Genomic DNA, 23,480 nt, shown 5'->3' on the forward strand with positions numbered 1-23,480 from the left:
AATTTTTTTTTGATGACAGATTTTCAAGTGGACGTTGATTGAGATCGAAAAAATATTATTTTAAATAATATTTTTAAAAAATATATATAATTTGAACTGACATTCTATAGAATTTATGTCATTTATGAAAATAAATTGATATATATTAAATTGATAAAAAAATTTAAACCGTATTAATCAATACGATAAAAGACTCAAACGTCCAGGCAAATATTTATGGCCGGCATTAAACGTCGAGACAAAGACACGAGGTGTTGGCCGGCACCTCTTCGGTTCAAGGACGAGGCATGCGTTCTTTGGCGATTGCAGTCAAAGAACGAAAAGAGATCTTTTCACGAACGGAAGAAAGCGACAAAGGGGAAGGCGAGAAGTAACATCCCCACGTCGCGCTCATTCATCTCTCGTTCAAAGGGCATCCTCAGATGCACCGGTCCAGCCACTATAACGTTCCAACCCCACCTTATTTTTTCATAAAAATAATGCGGATCCCGTGACGAAGGATACAAGATAAACACATCAAGACAACCAAAAAATCCCACGATCCATGGCGAATCCTGCGGAGCCAATAGGATAAATACTCCCTGCTCCCTAGATATTCGTTACCCTGATCCCTCATTCCTGCTAATTACTACGGGGGACGGCGAAGGAGAAACCGAGGCGCCTCCTTCCCTTGTCCCCATCGGCTCCACCGCCTTGTCTTCCAGTTACAAATTCTCATCCCGGCCGGCGTACGAGATACTCTGGAACTGGAGCAACCCGCAGCAGAGATGGCGAGGTTGGCGGTGGCGTTTCTCTGCATCCTGATGGCCATCTCTGCTTGCAACGGCGGCTACATCCGTTACAATACTAGCGCCGGCATTGTGGCTGGAAAGCTGAATGTGCACCTGGTCGCGCATTCCCATGATGATGTCGGGTGGCTGAAGACCATTGATCAGTACTATGTTGGATCCAATAATAGCATACAGGTTGGAATTAGAATTTACTTCGAATATAATGTGGTTTCTTGGATTTCTAAGAGAGAGAGAGAGAGAGGTGATTTTTTTGCGTTTCTGCAATGCGTGCAGGGTGCTTGTGTTATGAATGTGCTGGATTCGGTGGTTGATGCATTGCTGAAAGGTCCTAACCGGAAGTTCATTTTTGCGGAGCAGGTTTGTTGTGCAGCGAGACTTTTCAGTTTTTGGTTCTGGATTTTTACATGATTTGAATTTGGTGCAGCATAGTGTGCCAGGTCCAAGGATGGAATGGTAGATGTTTTATGTTTGTAGATAATGTTGAACTATGGGTTTTGCACAGCTTTACGTCTGTTGTTGTGTCTTATGTTACTGATAAGTAGCCATTTTATTTCTACCAAAATTTTCAACAGAAAAAAAGCAAGTTTTTTTTCCCGTTCTTGCTCGCTATATTGTTTCTGTTAATGTCTTGGAACAGGAATCTGTGATGTTACTTAGCCATCTTGGCAGCTACTGCTTATATGATAATCTAAGAGCATCAAATAAAATCAGAAAGAGATATTAAAATTAGGTAGGGTCTTAGTTGATGATTGTTCCCAACTACTACGTAAATAGTATGACAAGAAGAAAATATTAATTGGTTTGACTTGAAGACTAAACGGGAAATTGTGTATGGACGTCAATTTATTCTCATGAGGTCTTGAAAGGAGCGCCTGCCCCCTTATGTGACATGAATAATTCATTGTGGAAGTATCTTTGATTAACTTAGATAAGAAGAGAGTCTACCAAACTCGCATGATGATGTTCTGTTATTACGTTGAATGCATTTACAAGTGGCATCATAGCCTTAATTATCTTGGTTAATCACATCATCAATCAAGTATGCTTGAACCAGCTTATGAGTTGATAAACAGATTATATGTATGTTAAATCACAAATGGTACCCTTCATTTTATCTCCTGTTGAGCAAACAATGTTTCATTACTGCAAGCATTTTGAAAATTAATGCAAACAGTCAAGAAAAGATGCCTCCAAGTATCCTGTGAAAATGAAATCTAGGCATCCATTACTTTCATGTCATCTTCTCATTATACTCTTTCAGCTCAGCCTTCATGATTTTGGTGGCTTTGAAGGTATGCGACTTGTAGATTGCTGGAAAAAAAAATTGAGTACAACCAACTGAAATCTCTTCATTTTCTCATTAAGATGACCTTTATTGAGATCATATATTAATATATGAACATTCTCTTTACGAAGCCTGTCATTTTGATGAACCACTTGATCCAAAACAAGGATAGGTGCATATCTTTTTCTATTATGCAAAACTCCATATCAAGTGGTATCAAGCGGAGCTCCTGTGAACCACACTTTGTCACCCTAACTGAAATGTTGAATTTATGAAAGGAAAAAACAATTAAGGAGTGAATAAATATGGGGAAAAAAACCTTCATGAGCTATTGTTACTCAACCTATTACCTATGTGTTTAATTCCCAGATATTTAGCAATGAAGAATAACAAGGCTCTTACCATCAATTTTTCAGGCTTTTTTCCAAAGATGGTGGAGAGAACAAAATGAGCAAACCCAAGAAGTAGTGGGAAAACTAGTGGATTCTGGCCAACTGGAGTTCGTGTATGAAATTTTTTATCTTCAATTTTGTACCAAGAGTTGCTATTAGTCAGCCATCATTTAATGACTGCATGTTTGGTTCAGAAATGGTGGCTGGTGTATGCATGATGAAGCCACAGCCCATTACATTGATATGATCGATCAGACAACTCTTGGTCATCGCACAATCAAGAAGCAATTCAACAAGGTTCCTCGAGTTGGATGGCAAATTGATCCATTTGGACACTCCGCTGTGCAAGGTTACTTGCTTGGAGCAGAGGTGATTCAAAATTACCGCACCCAGACCCCCCCACTCCTTCTTTCCCTCTTTTTTTTTTGCCTCCCTCTCTCTGTCGCATACACTGCATAAAATAGGGTCATATCTGCCTTAATTCTCATCATTAACTATAGTAATCGATAAACCACAGAAAATGTATAAAATATTGTAATCTGCATAACATAAAGCATAGCAGTGATCATGCTCATAATTAACTGTAGTATTCGATGAACTTCACAAACTACAAAAGCTCCATGCAGCTTCTCCCTTTTTCCAAGTTACACTTGTCTTCTTAAATTCTTTTCTCTTCATTTCCCTTTTGCAACAACCATACTGGTAATCTAATTCATTTTTCATAGGTTAACTCACTCGAACTGTCGACTTAGGCTATCCTACATTTTCTTGAAAAATTGGAAGTGAAATTCTACTCATGACCTATCTATATATTCTAAAATTGTCGGATCAGATTAATGAAGATAATGTGTTCATCTTCAATTATAGCTTGAAAAGTTTCAGAAATCATCACACATTCTTTCTTGAATATTTCCATTCTGCATGCCTTGAAATGTGCCTGTTCTCTGGTCCAGATACACACAGCAGATGGTTTGCATATTTGATTTTGTTACTGTATACTGCAGAACTCACTTGTGCCATGATTTTTGCCTCCAGCTTGGTTTCGATTCTGTACATTTTGCGAGAATTGATTATCAGGACAGGCAAAAGCGTAAGGTGGACAAATCTCTTGAAGTTATATGGCGTGGGTCAAAAACTTTTGGTTCCTCTTCTCAGGTTCTAAACTTCTTCTTCTTCTTCTTACTTGTCCTATCCAAATATATACCTTTTTTCTTTTGACGTGCTCAGTTGAAACTCCAGATTTTTGCAAATGCCTTTCCTGTTCATTATGGTCCTCCGGAAGGGTTTGGCTTTGAAGTCGATGATGACATCTTACCTGTACAGGTATGAATTTTCAGTGAAAGAGATCTGAAGTCAACTGCATTTCTCCATAGGTCTGATTACAAATTTGCAGGATGATAAATTACTTTATGACTACAATGTTGAACAACGTGTAAATGATTTTATTGACGCTGCGATAACTCAAGTAAGCCTTGAGGTTCTTTTTGTTTTTCTTTTCTACTTTCGCCCTTGAAATTTTATGTAGGAGATCTCCTATTGCTTTGCTACTCATTACTTAAAATTTATGGTTATGTCTAGACTTTTTATACATGCTAATTTGGCACTTAAAATTAGGCTAATGTGACACGCACAAACCATATCATGTGGACAATGGGTGATGATTTCCAATATCAATATGCGGAATCTTGGTTCAGGCAAATGGACAGACTTATCCATTATGTCAACAAGGTACTTTTTGCCGTAAGATATTCAATATTTAACTCTTCCACTTCTCATGAGAAGATATTCTGATCAGCCCTGTCAATATAGCAGGATGGTCGTGTCCATGCACTATATTCTACTCCATCAATTTATACTGATGCAAAAAATGCAGCAAATGAATCTTGGCCACTGAAATTTGATGACTATTTCCCGTAAGTAGTGCCTGTTTTGCTAATTAAACTAAAATATTTTTTTCTCAATAATTTTTTTTTAAGAATAACAGTTGGAGTACCACCAATCATTTCATAGAACTGATGGAAGACTACCCTTGTCAAACACTTGCAACGACTCAAATTTGGAAGTTTGAACATGAGAAATTAGGATCATTTCTATGTTTCTGCTGATGCCAGTCCAATCAAAATTACAGGACTAGTAAAAACTAATTAAATTAATAGTTAATGTAATATCTGAGCTTGCCTGCTGACTTTGCAGATATGCTGATGCAGCAAATGCTTATTGGACTGGGTATTTTACTAGCCGTCCAACTTTTAAGCACTATGTTCGTATGCTGAGTGGTTACTATCTGGTACAACTTTGATGCATTGCATTGAATTTTTCTTTTAAGTTTTACCTGGCATCTTATTTGGTATTGCAAGTTGCTAAAGGATGGCATAACCTATCCTAAATAGGCAGCACGTCAAATCGAATTCTTAGCAGGGAGGACATCATATGGTCCATCCACCTGGAGCTTAGGAGATGCTTTGGGAATTGCTCAACATCATGATGCTATCACTGGTACAGCAAAACAGCATACGACAGATGATTATGCAAAACGCCTTGCTTATGGAGCTTCAGAGGTCTGGGGCAATAACCTGTCAATTCCTATCTCTCTCTGTTTCTGTCCCCATCTTGTTTAATACCTTACAAGCTTTCATTATTATCGTATTTCCACTGTGTGTCATTTATAGGCAGAAAAGGTTATCAACTTAGCTCTTCCATGCTTAACCAATACAAAGGGTGCATCTTCAGCAGTCAATTTCAGCCAGGTAAAGTATTTGTATGTTCCTATATATTATAATGACTATATTTGTTTAGTGCTACTATCACCATCAGCATATTCAAAGAGTTCTAACTTGAGTCAGGACACATACATGTACTGCTGCCCAAGAATCACAGACTAAAATAAAATATGTTGTGGGTGATCTATTTACCAAAAGAACTGCTGCAATTTTTTCTCTTTACTGATTGTTAAGAGATTGAGAATTGACAAAGTTGTTAATTAATTGGTGTAATGGATAGATGATGTATTGTATCATATTATGCGATGCAAGTTGTGGAGAGTGCACGAGTTAAACGGGATCATTTGTTGAATGCACATAAATCTGATATCATGAAAAACTTTACACAACTGATTTGAGGTTGTAAAACAAACATGATGCATTAGTGCTGCTTCTGGCAGGATGGTTCCTTATAAGCCAGTTCAGTTGATGATGATATACCATGTCAGCTACCATACTGAAGAGAACTTTCTGTAAGGTCACCCGATTGCCATTGATATATTCCAATTTTATGTAAAGTTTGAGGTCTCAAATGCTGAGGTATGCCAGCCTGTTTCCTTTGGCATTTATGTTGCTGGGCCAGTAATGGCGCCCAGCATGGGTCAGCACCACATCTATCAAGGAAGGCTGAACCGAAACTCGGGCCTATGCGGACCGGCTGACAATACGAGCCGGTGCAGATCCGTACTGGATCGGACCGGTGCGAACCGACACAGAGGAGAAGAACGAAACCAGAGAGGAGGAAAAGAGAGAAAGAGAGATAGAGAGAGAGGGGGAAGAAATAAAAACAGGGAGGGGAAGCCGTCGGACGGTGCAATCAACGTCTGTGGTGCCGCGGGTGTGAAATAGAGGCGATCGTCTCTGTTTCATGAATTTTTTTTAAAAAAAAAAAGACCACAATTACGGTGAAGCCGGCAAACTGACTTCACTATTTTTAACTTTTTTTAAAAAAAAAAATTCAAACAATGAAGCCGGCAATAGATTTGTCGGCTTCACTTAAGTGAAGTCGGTATTACTTAAGTGAAGTCGGTTAAGCTATTGCCCTGGCCATAGCTCTGCCCACGTATTGTACACCACTTGGTGGCCACGGCGGTCACCCGGCACCCTCTGGCAACCTATTCGCCGGCTACACGTCTCTATGGTACCATCGCTCTCCCTTCTCTCTCTTTCTTTCTTTCACGTTTAAACATCCTATCGGATGACACCGAGCCATAGAGGCCTTCGTGGCCCTCCAGTGGCCTCGGCGGGCCACCAGCAGCCTCCGACGGCATTGTCCCATCTTCTCCTCTCCTCCTCTCTCTCTTTCTCTCTTATTCCCTGTCCCTCATCTAGCATTTCGATTTATCCGTCCGAACCGTCCCAATTTGCCATCGGTACCATTTAAAATATTTTGAACCATCCGGTTCGGGATGGTTCAGCGAACGATGTCACCTATTGATTGTTTTTATATATTTTTTTAATAAAAAAAATATCAAGTCCTTTGATTTTTTTTTTTTCTTTTTTAGTTTCAGCATAACATAGCAGGTGCATTGCTGGCCAGTGGCTGGCATGCCCGAAGACACCAGCATACTTAAATCCTTGATATAAGTTAAAAGTGAGACGAGTGATGTCACCTTTTCCTGCTTCAATGATAGAACTGAAAGTTAGCAAAGTCATTCTAGTGTAATATTCTACTTGTCATGTCTTTCTCTTGTTATTATCAGTGCAATTTGCTTAACATAAGCTACTGCCCTGCAACTGAGGAAGAAATTTTGGAAGGGAAGAGCCTGGTAAGTTGTTCTTTCTCTTGTTTTTAGGAGCTTTAAAACTTACGTATTTTTCTTGGATACAATTTGATATATTTTAATGTTTGCATCTTTAGGTTGTGGTGGCATACAATCCTCTTGGATGGAACCGTAGTGACTTCATAAGGATTCCCGTGAGTACATTAAGTGATAATTAATTTTCTGTAAGGCTCATGATGATTTGAGTTTTCTGCTTCTGTGATAGAAAGGGTTGTCTCAATTTCGTGAAACTAAGCTAATACTAACCTTTTTTCAAAAAATATTCTTTTCTTGTTATTTTAGAGTGTCTTGCCAAAAAGGGTTGTCTCATATGGGGCTTAATGATGACTAGTTGTATGAGGTGTGACAATTTTATTTATTAAATATGTAAACAATCTTTTTGTTTACTCAGGATTTTTCCTTATGATCTTTTTTGAAGCCATGGTTGTTTTTTAACCTTCTTCTTTTATAACTTTTTGCCACCTTGCCTCCCCGAGTTTATCTCATAGTTTGCTTACCTTTTTCAGTATTGATAATTTTCTTAAAACATAAATACAAAAGCGCTAATCACCCCTAATGTTGCTTAGTTAGGAAACGGACATTATTTCTCCTTCCTCCCACTTTTCATACTTGGCCTAAAGACCCTACTTGTTGGCTGGCAAACAGGCTTGGTCCAACACAAGACCTTTGGGCTGAGATTTAACAATTTGGATTGGGCTAGATCTTAAGACTTGAAGATTGCAAGTAACCCTTGGCCCGCCCAGCGCAAGATCAAACTAAGGCCTGAAAACTGTATAAATTAGGAATTAAAGTGTATTATTGTTAGGTACATGTGAGGAGTGTTGGCTATTCATCTGTTAGATGGCTAAGATTGACTCAAATTTAATTTTGAGAAGTAATCCTACTTTACCAAGTCTATGTGACTTCTACCTGGTCCACCTGCTCTCTGTTGACAGCCTTCCCGACTCCTCCCCTGATCTTCCCACCCTCCTCTCCTTCTTCCTCTATCTTCTCTATTAATCATTCCATTGTCCATTCTGTGCGACCCATCAATCCTCCTCCTTACCAATTCATCCACCGTCCATCTTCCTCCTCCTCCCTCTAATGAACCAACATCTGCCCTCCATTCACTACCCCCAGTTCCTTACTATCGTTTTTCTCCTCTTCCATGCTCGGCCCTCTGTCTCTCATGTGCCATCCACAGTTTCAAACTCATCTCCACGTGCACTGCCGTTTTCCTTTGCTTTGACCTTGGCACCGCCCTTAGTTCCACTTGCACCAACTTGGCCCAGCCATCAAACTCTGCATGCATCTCTTGAACGCTGCCTACCCTGCTTTCAGCCATAAAGATAGTCGTGACAATCTAGACTTGGCACTAGTATTGGGCGTAACTATTCAAAAAATGTTCAAGCTTAGACCTAGACCTTGGCTTGATTAAATTAATTAGGGCAGAACACAGTAAGGTGTGGTCCAACCTAAGCCCAGCCCATTTCCAGCCCTGTCTTTCTGACTGATGATTGGTGCCTGATATGCCTAAGAAACATCTGCTTGCAGCTTCTTTGTATGTGCGTCTGTGTAACTGCACATGCAAGAAGCAGAAATTCTATAATTGTCGTAAAATATCATGTTTTACAAGTCAGGTTTATTGATTCTCCATCTGTATTAAATATAGGTAAAGATTAGAACCTACAGGATTTCTACTCACAGCACATCAAGTCATTGTGGGTTGGAGAACCAGACTTTGTAGACTGGCATTCCTAATTACCAAATTGCCCTTTAGTCATCAAAGTTTTGGGCTGGTAACACATCTAGAAAGATAACAAAGATGCGGAAAAGAAGATCAATAAATAAAGAGTAAAAACTCGTTACTCTTCTGGCAATTAAAACCTGGAAGTGGACTAATCAGACTCAAATAACCTTTAATTGTCGTCACACTCTCAAGAATGCACCAGGGTAGTTTTTGTGGCTATAACTGCGGTATTCAGCAATTGGACTCTTTTCTCTGCTTTTTTATTTATTGAAGGATGTACTGCTCCTCATAAACTGCATTATACAGTGGAACATGTGATCTCATAAACTGCATAGCCACATGTGCCAGGGTATTTCCTGTTCTGCTAGAAGGCCATATTTGTGAACCCTCCTCCCATCCGTCTTTGCAATTCCTATCACCAAAATCATTTGTAGTATGGTTGTATATATTCTAAGACTCAGTTCATTCTCTTAACTTTCCTATTTTTTGTTTACATGAGAATGTACGGTACATTTGTATACTCATAAGTTTGCAATTTTCTATTGAAATGCTTTTTTTCTGTCAGGTTAATGATGATCTTCTTGTTGTACGAGATTCTAGTGGAAATAATATTGACACACAATTTGTGGCGGTGGACAATGTTACTAGCAATATAAGAAATTTATATGTCAAGGCTTATATAGGAGTGTCACCAAAAGAAGCACCAAAATTTTGGCTTGTATTTCAAGTTTCTGTCCCACCATTGGGTTGGAATTCTTACTTTATTTCAAAAGCAGCTGGGAAAGGTGGGTTTCAAAGTTCTGATTTGTAAATTTTGGTTATTCGTCTCAAAGTGGAGAAACTATTAAGTATATCCTCAGCATGTAATAGTGCCATGCTAAGTTTCAGTCTAGCAAAATGCAACTTTTTCAAATGGGGCTGACTTAATGCCTGGGCCCAAAAAAAGAATTAGCATAGCATTTAGCTTGAAACCTAGCCTCTTAGAACATCTAGAATATATGCACTGTTGTTATAAATTAATTTGTCTTTCTTGTTTATCTATACCTTTTTATGAAATGACACAGGAATGAGCAGAAATGGTTGTATCTCAGCTGGTGCTGCTCTAGAAAATGACACAATTGAAGTTGGGCCAGGACCCTTAAAAATGTCCTTTTCATTGACATCTGGACAACTCAAGAGAATGGTTAATTATAGAACAGGAGTAAGTTACTTTTACTGATCCAGTGTGCCATGTCTAGCATGAGAAGTTGTTAGGACATGTTCTGAAACTGTGGTTGGCCATTTAATGAGAATTATGTACAGTAACTATATCATGAAATAACGTTCAACTTTAGAAGTTGCTTTTTTTTTAAATCCATGCTTTATTTTTCCAGTGATTTCAGCTGGCTATAAATCTCTTGTGTCAATAGGCTGCTGATCTGGCTTCCTGATTTAAGCTTCCATTCATAATGTCTCTTTCAGTAGCCTGCTTTTTTCATAGGTCTGGCATATGTTTGTTACCAAAATACTATCTCTTTACTATTGGTATGAGTCTAGCATAAATAAGGATGTCATCTTCTACAAGAAATAATAGTTTTAAATTGCTGAAAGCTAGTAGTTTTGGCTGCAAAAAATATTGGCTTGCCTTAGAAATGCACATGAAAATGCATTATGATGGTGGTGATATTATGTTTATTTTCAAAAATTTATTGGAGACTGGTAATGTGATAACTTGGTTACAAGTAATTAGGTTGCCGTAGTTTGGTCATTGGAGTTGTTATTCAATATATAATAGTCCATCCGCTTCACATTTGGAATTTAATTACAAAATATAAGATAGCTAAATCATAATAAGGTGCATATGTTATTTGTAGGAAGAAATAGGATCCTATAAAGCTAACAAGTTCTGCATTGAAGACGAAGTATAGAAACAAAATAACTGAGGCAAGAACAACTTTAAAGATTTGAAAGACAAATGACTTATTTGGAGGCTCGACGTCTTTTCTTTTTTCCTGACTATGATGTCGCATGTAAAAACTCATTCTATCGTAGAGACAAAAAAGTCAATGCATAGGGGAAGGAAATATAGCCAATATACTTTGCCATGAACCTATGGCATCCATGCCCCAAAGACAGTTTCTATAGACCAGACATATTCAAGCTGTTCGGCCAATAGCTTCGCCAACATGGCCAAAGATGATTGTATTCTGTTGTTGTTTATAGCTCTGATACCAACTAGCAATATAAATGATAAAAGATTGTGAATATGGATAACAGACTTGGGATGACAGAAGGAAGGAAATGAGACACATAAAGTGGGACTGAAAGGCATTGGTACAGTGTCATCATCCACTATGTGGAACCCTAGGAATTCATTGTTAATTATAAGTAAAATGTCCAAAACACCATGTCCATACATCTTGAAACGGGATTGTCCATCCAGTTTTAAGAATCTTTGCCATGTGATAATCTTGATGGACAAAAAGAATATGTGGATTCTTTTCTTGTCTTAATGACATTCATTGTTATTATTAAGATCGTGCTTATTACTCAGTACATTGCCTCTTGGTTTCCTCTACTACAGCTTAAATAATGTTCAGCTTTTATAAATTATAACTGGAGTCAAGCTATTATTGAGACATAATTTTATGTTATTCCATTTAAAATTTTAAAACTTCAATGTTGTATATAGTGGTCTTTCTTAGAGCAGTCTTATATGGATCAGGTGGATGTACCCATACAGCAAAGCTATCTGTGGTACGGCTCAAGCAGTGGGGATATAGATCCACAGGTATATAACTTAGTATTATTACTGATACTAATTTATCATTTTTTTTTTGTTTCAAGCTAATCATTGGCTGTGCCGCATGTGGTAAATTTCCTAGGCATCTGGTGCATACATTTTCCGGCCAAATGGTGTTCCACCAACACCTGCTTCCAGATCGGTAGTTCATTCTACAAACGTTGTGATATCACAAGTTGCTGGATTAGTTAGTCGTTGATGTAACTAAATATTGTTGTGCAATTGTTATTTGACTCAGGTACCTTTAAAGGTTATACGTGGACCGCTGGTTGATGAAGTCTATCAACAATTTAACTCATGGATATATCAGGTTGTTTAGATCTTATTTTCAGTTATAATATGCTATTCCATAGTTTAACTTGCTGATTGTTGAAAAACACCAACAATTTAACTTATAGATACAACAGTTCGTTTAGATCAAATTTCCTGTCAAAATGTCCCGTTAACCATTCAAAGGTAAACTATTTGCAACTTATCAGTTTTTATAAATGTTGTCTGTGAGCAATCTCATAACCAATAACTTAATGTAGGCTTCTTTGACTTTTCCCATAATTGATATGAGTCCGGATTATGAATGCGTTCGTATATGCAGATTCATATATATTTTGCATGTTGGTACTGTTCATGAATAATTTCATCAAATAAAAGAAAGTTTTGATTTTAAATCTGACTTTTATATATATCAATGTGCTTAGATCAATTCTGCTTATTGTTTTCACATATACGAGGTAAAGAAATTCATTTGACTTCAATCATTTAAAACCTTCATGGCAATAGCATTTCACATATCTAGCAATATACAATGAATTTCAATTGGTGGGTTCAAATTATTTCTACTTATCCATTTCCTGACTCGTCCGATCCTGACACTCAGGATGGTGGCATGCTGTCCCACTGTTATTTAAAATCTTGATTGTGGTTATTATCCTAGTCTAATGGAAATAGCTTCCCTTCTCCATCTTGTTTCTTCAAGTAACAGCTTGCGCTTCTTTGATCATGTCAATTATCTATTGACCTGATTTTGTCTGACCATTATAGATGATAATCCATTGTTAAAAATAATTTCAAATAATGCTCTTTTCTATTCTCCTGAGATTTTGATGGCTGAGAGGGCCTCTTTATGGTCTTTTAGCTATTTCAATGGCTATCACCATGTTGGTAAGTTATATATCTGCTTAGCAAAAATGTACTAGATTCACTGAGCAAAAATGAATGAGATAATGGGTGTTGATTATCTGCTATACTGTATATCGCTAATGAAGCATTCATGTTGACTAAAAATACACTTTTCTTATGGTGGTCATGTTTCCTCATGCAAAATCCTCATCAAAAGATTCACATATGATTTATTTCAGGTGATCAGACTTTATAAGGACAAGGAGCATGCAGAAATTGAATATACTGTAAGTTCTTTGCTTGTGCTTCTTTTGTATAGAATGCTTGTTGTAGAATGTTGATTTTATTTTAGCTTCAAAAGCTAATAATAAGTGTTTATTCGTTCTTCCTTGGTCATGATATCTACGTTCTTTATAAAATTCAACGTCAATTTTTCTATTTTTTCATGAAGGTTGGGCCCATTCCTACTGATGATGGTGTTGGGAAGGAGGTCATTGCACGATTGACAGCAAACATGGTCACAAATAGGACATTTTTCACGGACTCTAATGGAAGAGATTTTCTAAAACGGGTATTCATCTAGTTTCAAGCATACATTAACTGAACATGTGTCTTTTTCCTTTTTTTTTTTTTTAATTTTGTTCAGTTGGTTATGTTGACTCAACCAGATTCTGTGAATCACATTAGGTGTCAGTTTTAAGTCTCAAAGGATAATTTTGAGAATGATGTTTTTCTTCATGTTTTGAGAACATTTATTGCTTTTATTCATTGTGATAGGGCCTACATTATGCTTCACAAATTATGAGGTTCTTCAATATGTGAATATGTACAATTTATTAGAGACGAGCAAGCAAAACTAATAGAAATTGCATTCTGGTTGAGTATATTCTAGTTCCAACACTTTTCTAAAACTGAACTTTAGAGCATATGCAAATCAAAACATATATAACTTAAGTTGATTATTATTCAAATAGTGCTTACCTACAAGACAACTTTTCTTGTTAAAAAAGAAAAAAAAGAAAGAGAAGTCAGAGATTTAGAAATGAAACTAGCAGGCCACTGATCCTATCTATTTTTTCCTTAAAGACAAGTTTTATGTGGACAGAGGTTATTGATAATTGTGGTTTGAAGAGTAATTGCTGTTTTTAAAATATATGGGATGAAATACATGGATGACATAGATAAACACATCTACCTTAAGATTAGTACATGAAGTTGGACCGAAAAGCTGTAAGTGTTAGTTGGAACCGCAAAGCCATGTATATGTTCTTTCTTATAGACTGAAGCTGATAATCATACATCAAGGATTTATTTTTGTATAAAGAGCATATTGAATTTTATAGATCTGTTGTAAAGGGCATAATCTATTATGTGCTTTAAGCATACAATGGTGCTACATCTTGTGTTAATATCTGGGTTTTGGTGGAGAGGATGCATGCAGATTTTATAGGTACTAGGGCATTACAAAAACTGATTTCTGAAGCTATATAGATTGCGGTTGGAGAGGATTCTATATATGGTTTAGACTTAGATGAAGGTACAGATAGGCTATTGGGCATGTCATTAGTATTAAAGGTTGGACACTAGCTCTATGATGGGAGAATATGGCATCCTTTGATCTATAAAGGTATTGGAGGTGATTGCAGGAGTATGACTAAGATATATTTTTTAACTCTAGGATGTGGCATGCAAAAAAAAAAAATTAAAAAAATCAGTAGGTCTTGAAATTTTTTCATGGGTTGGTTCATGCATCATCATTAAGACATGGATCAGAATTTCAATTGAAAGGTCATGGTGGTCTTGGGAATGACAACGATAGAAATTAAGAGCTTGGCATTGGGTCTCAGTATTCCTTAAATGATTCGTATGGCACTTACGGTGATGAAGGGTATTGCATATCAGTCAGTTCTGGAGTGTGACCATACTCTAATGTGCAAGAAGTGGACAGAGATCAACATCAAAAGATACACAACGTTGTTAACATTTTCTCTAAAATTGCACAAAAATAGACATGTAAATTTTTTCTTCTATAATGTTCATTTATTTTTCTTTCAGTGAGAATAAAAATTTAAGGCACTTGTTTGACTCATCCAAACAAGTCCTCCAACAATATGCAAAGACAAGATGTACAAAATTTAAAAATTCCATCATAGTTTAATAGGTCATGCTTGAGTCGTTATTCAAGTCACTGAAGTTTCAAAAATAAAAATTCAGGAAAATGAATTTTATATAATATCACAGTAGGCTGCATCAAAAAATGCATGTACATGCTAGTGGATTTTAATTGAGCATATTTTCAACTGTACAATGAGATTGTAACCATGAAAGACTGCAACCTTCACTACTGATACGTGTCATTGTAACATACTTGTGTGCTTCATTTTTCATGCTTTGCTTGTAAAATAAAAAGTTATTTTGATTTACTTTGCCTTATCTTTTTTCAGGTCATAAGAGTATAACTTATTGTTTAGCATTCCATGTAAATATAGATGTGTGTGTGTGTGTGTGTGTTTCAAAGTGTCAACTTGCTCTTTCTAGATAACTTTTCTAGTAATTTTATTCGAAAAAAGTTTGAGATGGTATTGTCTTTCTAGGTTCGTGATTATAGGGAGGATTGGAATCTTCAAGTGACTCAACCAATTGCTGGAAACTATTATCCGGTAATACTTCGCTCACAAAATGAATTGCTTTTGCTTTTCATGGAACTTACTCCTCTTTATATGCGACAATCTTCAACATTAGCATAAAGCTAGGTGTCCCAGTAGTGGGACAACTAGACAAACTAATGACATTATGGCAAGGTTAATCCATGTGGTTCTTATGGTAATCCAAGACATTATCAAACAAGAGAGAAAAGGCAGAACATATGATAAGGACGATGTATTGTTTAGCATCACTCAAGGACCGGCAAGAACTATGGTATTGCTATATACTAATTTGTACTGACTACTAACTATATGACTATTACTTACTGTGCCAAGAGAAATGGAGCTTAATTTTGCCAATGGAAAAGGGGCATGGTATAGAGTATTGGCTCATATTGAACAATGTTGACCCAAGTCAACCATGCCAGTCCGTATTGGCACATAAGACTCTGAAATTGACATTGCTACTTCATTTTCACTCTATCTTATTTGAAGAGAGAGGATAGACTTCCCCTCATACTTGGTGACCTCATTTACAAAAATTGCCAACTCAACTTTATGAATATCATCGTCTTACAATAGGTTGAAGTTAGTATCAAGGCGATGACATATCAAAGTGGTGGCTTTTGTTTTGGTAATTTATATAGTATATTCTTTGAAATGTAGAACAGCATTGTAGATTGGGTTGCCACCTATGTTATCGACCACTTTGGAGGAGGCTTTTGGACTGATGCCTTAGTTTTGCCAATGTCATTCCGGGATATCCTTTTTTCTGATATTTTGGGTTGCATTCATACTAGATTTGTGTGAATGATCCATCTTATCAAAAAGAAAAGAGGTAGATGTATTTTATCACTTCAGATTTGAATACTTGGTAGTGGATGCATGTATTTTTGACCGGATCCATGATGTCATTTGTGAATATAGCAACCAAGAATATTATTTGGCAGTAAATTGTTTCACCCAAAATCATTCCTTGGAAACATAAGCACGAAAACTCATCCGTTTGTTCAATAGGAGCAGATATATATATTTCTACCATAAATTTTAGTTGAAAAAGACAGACTATGACTTTGTTCTCCAGAATCAATGCAACCATGGCTGCAAACTTGTTGCTTAACCAAGCTACTTGACTCCCTTATGACTTATTATAGATAACTCTAAAGGCCAATTCCAGAAGCATACAAAAATTTTAAAATTTTGTATAAATATCTCCATCTAACCATGAGGTTGCCAACTGGTTAAGTTGGTAAAATCACTAGGTTTTGGATACTAGGGGCATGGGTTAAACCACACCCTCACCCAATTGCAGCCGGCTTCCTCTCACCTAGTTCTCAGAAAAGTGGTTCATCTAACCCTAGGTTGTTTCAAATTGCTTAAACTTCATTCAGTCCGTGATCATTGGTGTACTCTGGATTTATTTCCCCTTCCATTAGCCAATTACCATCTGGCAGTGGAGACCAACTTTGTCTTTTCTAGCAATCAAATTGTTGTGTGGCCATTAGTGTATGGTGATTATAATTTATATGGTCATTGATTCTCAGGTGGATAAAGTTGACCATGGATTCCTTCCAGTTGTGGACAGATGAATTAGAAAATTTATTCGCTCATAATTGTCAGCATGAGAACTTCTTCATATTCCTATTTCTTCAAGTCTTTTCTTTTGCTCTTCAGCCATCAGGTTTTAACTAGCCAGCTCTTTTAAACTTGGAACCTCCAACTTTTAGTTCCATTCACTTGATATTCAAATGCTTAGATATTCTATTTTTCATGTTTCTGTAACCTCTTCTAAATTTTTTTGTCCAGCAACATGATAGGACAGAACACTGTCATTTTGAATGCTGAATCTTAGCGCTTTTATACCAATGATGAGAATCTTTTAATTGTTAGGATCTGATATTAAGATCAAATCTAAGAGGAAAAATGGACGGGGATTCAATTGAGCACTTAGTCTATGGAAGAAGTGACCATTCAAGCCCAAAAGCATAATCTAATAAAAATTATTGAGATCTCATTTTCTAGGAGAGTATAGAGAAAAGTCTGCAAATTCATTTTTTCATCTTTAGGAAACTAAAATTTATAACAAATAGAGGCCCTGAGGAGACATGATTGCCAATAAATACAAACAGGATTAGGATAATAATTTAGTGACATCTGTTGCAAAAATTAACTAGAGTGATGTAGGACTCACCAATTATGTAAATGGAAGGGAAAGAATGATCCAAGATAATTATTCTTACAAAATATATAAATCCGTTGCCTTCAAATTTGATTCCTAAGCAACTTGGAGACTTGCTAAAAGTAACCGAAAATAAATCCAAACAAGAAATATACCTAGCCCCTTCTGGGTCCAGACCACATCAGTATATATATTTGGTTTATATGGAACTTTATTTGTATTTTCCATGTACTTATAAGGTGGTATCGTATCCATTAATTAGTTTCTTGGTCAAAATTTCAGCTCAATCTTGGAATATATATAGCAGATGGGAAGTCTGAACTCTCTGTCCTTGTAGATCATGCTGTTGGAGGTTCCAGCATTGAGGACGGTGAAATGGAAATCATGCTTCATAGGTTTTATTTTCTTATTGTTGGTTTGTCATGATTATTTACAGTTCTCTGTTTCCCATATGTTGTTGTTTTCTGACTAAGTGCTGTTAACTACAAGGCGCCTGCTCTATGATGATTCTAAAGGTGTCGAGGAACCACTTGATGAGAAAGTTTGTGTAGATAATGCTTGTGAGGGGCTCACGGTATGCTGCAACTCAGTGTTGAAAATGTTTCTACATGCATTTTTAATTTTACCAAGTTGCATTATATACAGTCCAGTATCATTGGATATACTGTTTTAGCCAGATAATTTTTCTTGTTCTAAATCTAGGGATCTGAAACCACTTTTGTGATCTTGAATTTTTATAATTGATCAATACATAATAAAGCCTGACCACCAGTTTTTTAAGTATTGTACCATAAGGGCGGGAGCATACAGTACTGACCTGATACAGCACAGTTTCCCGTTCAGGGATTGGTATTTCCCTCATACTAATTGATGCTACATTGTTGTGCCAACTCCAACAATGTACCATGTGTTGGTACTAGGGCATCTCATGTTGTACCAACAAGGTACCAGTACAAGGCCCAGTACCAAGACTTAAAACATTGCTCAGCACAGTATCTACTTAGAACAAATGCAGAATATAATTGAGTGGATTCTCTTAGATTCTTTTTCCTTTAATAGACAATATACTTTATGGTCGTTGAAGTAGTCTATAAATTGTGATTTAATAGCACATAGTCCAATGCTATTATATAGTTTTGGCTGAAATAGTGGAATTTAAATTGAAGAATTCCATATTTTATGATTTTGGATTCAAAGCCTTTGCCTGGTGATTGATGACTCAATTTCCTTTTCCAGGTTCTGAGAAGATTGAATTGACACCCATACTTAAGCAAACCCTTTGTAAAACATAGAAGATCTGTTTATGAATTTCCAAATTCATGCGCTCCATGCTGATAATATGTGAATTTTAACAATAGATTATAACATATATAAAACAAGATATCCTAGGAAAATTCTATGGCACTGGTCAGTCTTATCCATTCAATCAAAATTTCAGCTTTGCATTAACTCTCTTATTCCTATGAATAAACAACAAAGCAAAAGGTCAATGCTGTTCACTGATAAATTGAGGAATAGTTTAAAAAATGAAAAATAGCTTTAAAAAAAAAAAAAAACACTTAATCCTGGACACCCGGTTTATGACTGGAATGTTCAATATGCATATTATCTTGAAGCATTTTATTGCTTCCATTGTCTATCTTCTTTTGTTTGCCTTACATAAGCATGTCATGCAAAGAACCTTGAGTCCAAAGCTGCATCTAAACATTTTAATTCCTGCCTATTTTCCCATTCATAAACAACCTTATATGTCTATAATATCACGCCATATCTTCCTGGTGCTATGCAATCAGCATATGTTTTATCCCACTTTGTATTATTATGCCTGCCACTTTAGCATAGCAGCTTCCTGTTTGCTTGTGGCATGTTAATAGTTCTCTTTTTTTGTGTCCAAACTGTCTTAGGCTAGAGGAAATTATTATATGAGTATCAACCAGTTAGGAAGTGGAGCATATTGGCGCAGGACGTATGGTCAACAAATTTATTCACCTCTTCTTCTAGCATTCGCTCATGAGGTATTTTTTATATCTAGCTACAATATGGTTACAACTTTATTTTCCCTAGATCATTTGATGTACAAATATTTGATCTCATAGAGTGAGGAACGTTGGAAGTCTTCTCATATAACAAAAGCAAGTACGACAGAAGATGGCTACAGTTTACCTCCTAATGTTGCATTGATCACACTTCAGGTATTAACTTAAAACCACTGAATAATCGTTGCTTAGCAATCAGTACTTTTCCTAGTAGAGCTTTATTTGAATCTTCAGGATCTAGATGATGGAACTGTCCTCCTCCGACTGGCACATCTATACGAGGTATGGCAGTGAAGAAGTAATTCTTTTTATGAATTGATATCCAGCTTTTGTTGAACACTCTTGAATGTTTTTAGGCTGGTGAAGATGTCCAGAATTCAGCAATGGCGAAGGTTGAACTAAAAAAGATCTTTGCAAAGAAAATGGTATGTCCATCTCCTTGATAACATATAGCTAATTATTCTGGTGGACACGTAGGCCATATTTATGGGAGGACCGTCTACTTATTCTTAATTGAAAATTTTGTACTTGTGGATAGGAACATAGGCTTAAAATGCATTCTCAAAAACTCAACTGTGTATAAAACCTTTATTAATATAATCTCTTTGTGACATATATTATAAGTTCTCCAGAGCTTTTACTTAAAACTTCAAATATTTATACTACTATGCTTGTGTTGAATTGTCTATGTTAGAGGTACTGCTAATTTAATGTTTGACATACACATTTTTTCTAGTCACATGTTTTATCCACATACTATTTATTGGCCTACTATGATTGTATATATGATTTTATTTCCACCCATTCATGGATCATCAGACATTTGCAAGCTTCTAACATTTGCACCATAATCTCATGGTGTCGAAGCACTAGAAATTGCTTCCTTAAGCTTAATGTGATAATGACCCATCGTTAGATATAGACTTTTTTTATTGCGTCTCCATCTTTGGATGCTGATAGTCAGTATATAGGCAATGGTAGAATGAGGTGGCCTGATCTGTGGCAACCACCAGAAAAACTATTTTAATCCAGACCTTCATGGTTTTTGCTGCCTACTCAAGTGGAGTTTGAAATGTTCTCAGATCCCCCTTGATTGTCAGAATCAGTTGTTCAACGGTCTTTGACTCTTTGTACCACATTTTTTATCATGTAAGCATTACTATCTTTATCATATTTTTGCTGCTTGTAGGTTACTGCTTAGGGTAGTACAGCAAGGTTAAATTATGACCTCTCATCTCATTCTCAGTCGTCTTGATATTTGTGATGAACACGCAAGGATCTCACCTCTCATCATGTCATCTAGATGCATATCGTAATGGTTCCATCACATCTCACTCTCACCTCATTTCTGCTACACCTACAAGTGATTGCAGTGCAATTCTTTTTTCGCTTTGCTACCTTGTGGTTTGGCCTAATTATCATTGAATAGTGTTCATTGCATAAATATTCTTGCTGAAAATTAAAATCACGAAGTCATAAACCTTCTAGTGCTATTAGTAGCACAGGAGTATAAGTTTAATTTCCAAAAGTCTCTGAAGAACCTAACAAGTCTAGACATCATGATTAGCAATGACTATTCTCTTTATTTATTTGACACCATCTATATGATGAACCTGACCTCTTGATGCACAGTGTGCTCAAATAATTTTCCTACGCAAGCACACTTTTGCTTCATGGTAATATATTTTAGGAAGACATACTTATTTGAGACATGTTTTCCAAATATGATTGTGGATCACTTAAATGTACCTATATTTTAAGCCATGTAAGTTTTTTCCTAGGTATTTATTATGTAAATTATGTGCTCATACTATGGATTATGTCTTCCATTAGAACTTCTCAATATGAATTTTCTTATTTCTTTTTTTTTTTTTTTTTGTGGAATCTTTTCATTTTCACTCGTTGAACAGGTAAAATGTACTCATTGAGGAAATAGTCCAGTTCCTAAAGGCAAAGGATTTTGTATAAACAGTAAAAACACAAAGTGGGTTTAATTTTCTTTTCCCTTGTAGATTAAAGAATTGAAGGAAACAAGCTTATCAGCAAACCAAGAGAAGTCAGAGATGAAGAAGATGTCTTGGCAAGTTGAAGGAGATCATAGAAGTTTTCCAGCTCCAGTGAGGGGTGGCCCAGTCAGCAATGTCACCCTTGTCGTTGAGTTGGGACCGATGGAAATCCGCACATTCTTGTTGAAATTCTAAATCCAGTCCCTGAAATAGTTTCAGGTTTTTATTTTGTGATCCTGCAGACTTGAGGATCCCAAGACCCAAATCACTCATCTCACACTCCCAAGCAACAGAACCTGGTTTTCAAACTCATGTGGATTCTTATCCATAGTATCTAGCATCGGAAAGCAGTGTGATAGATTTGTTCTACAGCATTGCAAATAACAGCCTAAAGGCTCCATTTTTGTTGATTTTTGTCATCTTAGAGTTGTTCCCAGTTATTGAAGTCCACTTATCTGATTTACCTAAAATAAGATGCTTCGCTATATTACTTGCACATAAAGAACATCAAAGTATTGTTCTTTTCTCTAGTTAATTGAAGAATTATATTCAGTCTTGAAGTTTTTGTTTAATCCTTGTACACCAAATTTTGGTTTAACTCCACGTTTTTGCATATCAATATCACCTAGATGTTTGAGAGAAATAATCAGCGACTCTCGACAGTGGTTTGGCAACCATGCAATTGACTCTTGTTTAGCTCGATGTAGCAGCACTCCGACTGCTATTCTAAAAAAAATTATCTGTAAGAATTGTTCTCTTCTTACCCTCAATTGAATCTAATTACCTGTCACTTTTGGTAGTTGCCGCTTTATCTGCATAGCAACAAAATGACAATCTTGATAGCATATAATACTGATATAGGATAGACCGATTCATTGTTAAAGATGCTACGAATTACCATCTGTAAGGAAGCTAAAAGCCACCATGGATCGGGATATGTTTTCTTCCTCTAATCTATGTAAAATTCAAGGAATGTGGATACAAAAATCTAAATTATATTATGTCGAAGAAAAAAATATTAGAGAAATCAGAACTAACTATGACCTGATATCCATGAATCACATTGGGCTGCAAGCCAGAGGCACCCAAGACGGTTTTAAGTTGTTAGTTTGCTGCCGGCGGTGCTTATTTGTCAACTTAGGTGGACTAATAACCTAAGACTCAAAGGTATACCTGAATGCTTAAATTTTACACCTGGAACCTTCATATTGGACTATTCATTTCTACGAGGCCTGGGACTTGCGATCTATACTTCCTCAAGAGATTCTTGACTTAAGACTAAGGGCCTAAATCCTTTGAAATCTGAAGCCTGATATTTTTTACAAAATATGAAATCTAAGGCTTGCTGCTTGAAGTTTTTGACAGAAATTTTTAACATTTTTGTTTCAGGTTTAAAACCTAAATCTGAAATCAAGGAGCTTGGTGCTTGACATCTGAATCCCGCATCCACATCCTCTAAAATCTAAAATTAGGTTGTCTTGGGATATATGATATGATTGTTGGGATCCTAAAATACATGACAGAAATTATATTTTTTGTGTCCTATCACATATATAAGTCAAGGTCCAAATACATCTTTTTGGGTTTAGAAATCAGAAACTGGTTGTCCAAAAATCTGATACTAGAAGATGAACGCTCACAGTTTGCAACTCTAGAAATCCATAGATTCAAATATTATCTCCATTTCATGATTTGCTTTGAAAAAATTGAATTCTCCTTTTTGCTTTTAGGAGTTTCACTGTCAACGACTTTAGCGGCACAATGGCCTTAGTTAATAAAGCAAGAGTTTCAGCATTTTCAGACTTTTCTTGATTACTATTTAATTTCTATGGTTTACAAACTTCAGCCTCTCTTAGATTAAGTGCTAATAATGAAATTTGGTCCCCTTTGGTTCACAATGCAACTGACATCATTTTTTTTTTTTTTTTAAAGAGTTCTCATGCTTATTTCAAACGAGATAATAATTTCTGCAAGTT

General features: G+C 36.3%; 1 protein-coding gene across 3 annotated transcripts; it reads left to right on the plus strand.

Moving 5' to 3' along the window:
* The first annotated feature begins 526 nt into the window (after nucleotides 1-526).
* On the plus strand, nucleotides 527-22,064 carry LOC105044052 (alpha-mannosidase). Of its 3 annotated transcripts, none has more exons than XR_002164540.3 (29): nucleotides 527-965; nucleotides 1,065-1,148; nucleotides 2,493-2,581; nucleotides 2,663-2,837; nucleotides 3,504-3,623; nucleotides 3,708-3,791; nucleotides 3,862-3,933; nucleotides 4,083-4,196; nucleotides 4,278-4,381; nucleotides 4,662-4,755; nucleotides 4,859-5,026; nucleotides 5,138-5,215; nucleotides 6,931-6,996; nucleotides 7,089-7,145; nucleotides 9,306-9,525; nucleotides 9,805-9,941; nucleotides 11,445-11,510; nucleotides 11,605-11,664; nucleotides 11,761-11,832; nucleotides 12,878-12,925; nucleotides 13,090-13,209; nucleotides 15,233-15,298; nucleotides 17,800-17,857; nucleotides 17,952-18,036; nucleotides 19,367-19,477; nucleotides 19,559-19,654; nucleotides 19,733-19,780; nucleotides 19,855-19,923; nucleotides 21,511-21,602. XR_002164540.3 is itself a non-coding variant. In XM_019850055.3 (29 exons), the coding sequence occupies exons 1-29, from the start codon at nucleotides 768-770 to the stop codon at nucleotides 21,697-21,699; spliced, it is 3,003 nt and encodes a 1,000-aa protein (XP_019705614.1). In that variant the 5' UTR covers nucleotides 545-767; the 3' UTR covers nucleotides 21,700-22,064. The 3 variants fall into 3 exon arrangements, 2 of the variants coding, with proteins under 2 accessions (XP_019705614.1, XP_010920133.1); XM_019850055.3 differs by having other exon boundaries at nucleotides 545-965; nucleotides 17,745-17,857; nucleotides 21,511-22,064; XM_010921831.4 differs by having other exon boundaries at nucleotides 546-965; nucleotides 4,281-4,381; nucleotides 17,745-17,857; nucleotides 21,511-22,064.
* The last annotated feature ends 1,416 nt before the right edge of the window (nucleotides 22,065-23,480 follow it).

This window comes from Elaeis guineensis, chromosome 4 (genome assembly GCF_000442705.2).
Source record: "Elaeis guineensis isolate ETL-2024a chromosome 4, EG11, whole genome shotgun sequence".
In the NCBI taxonomy this organism is placed as follows: domain Eukaryota; kingdom Viridiplantae; phylum Streptophyta; class Magnoliopsida; order Arecales; family Arecaceae; genus Elaeis; species Elaeis guineensis.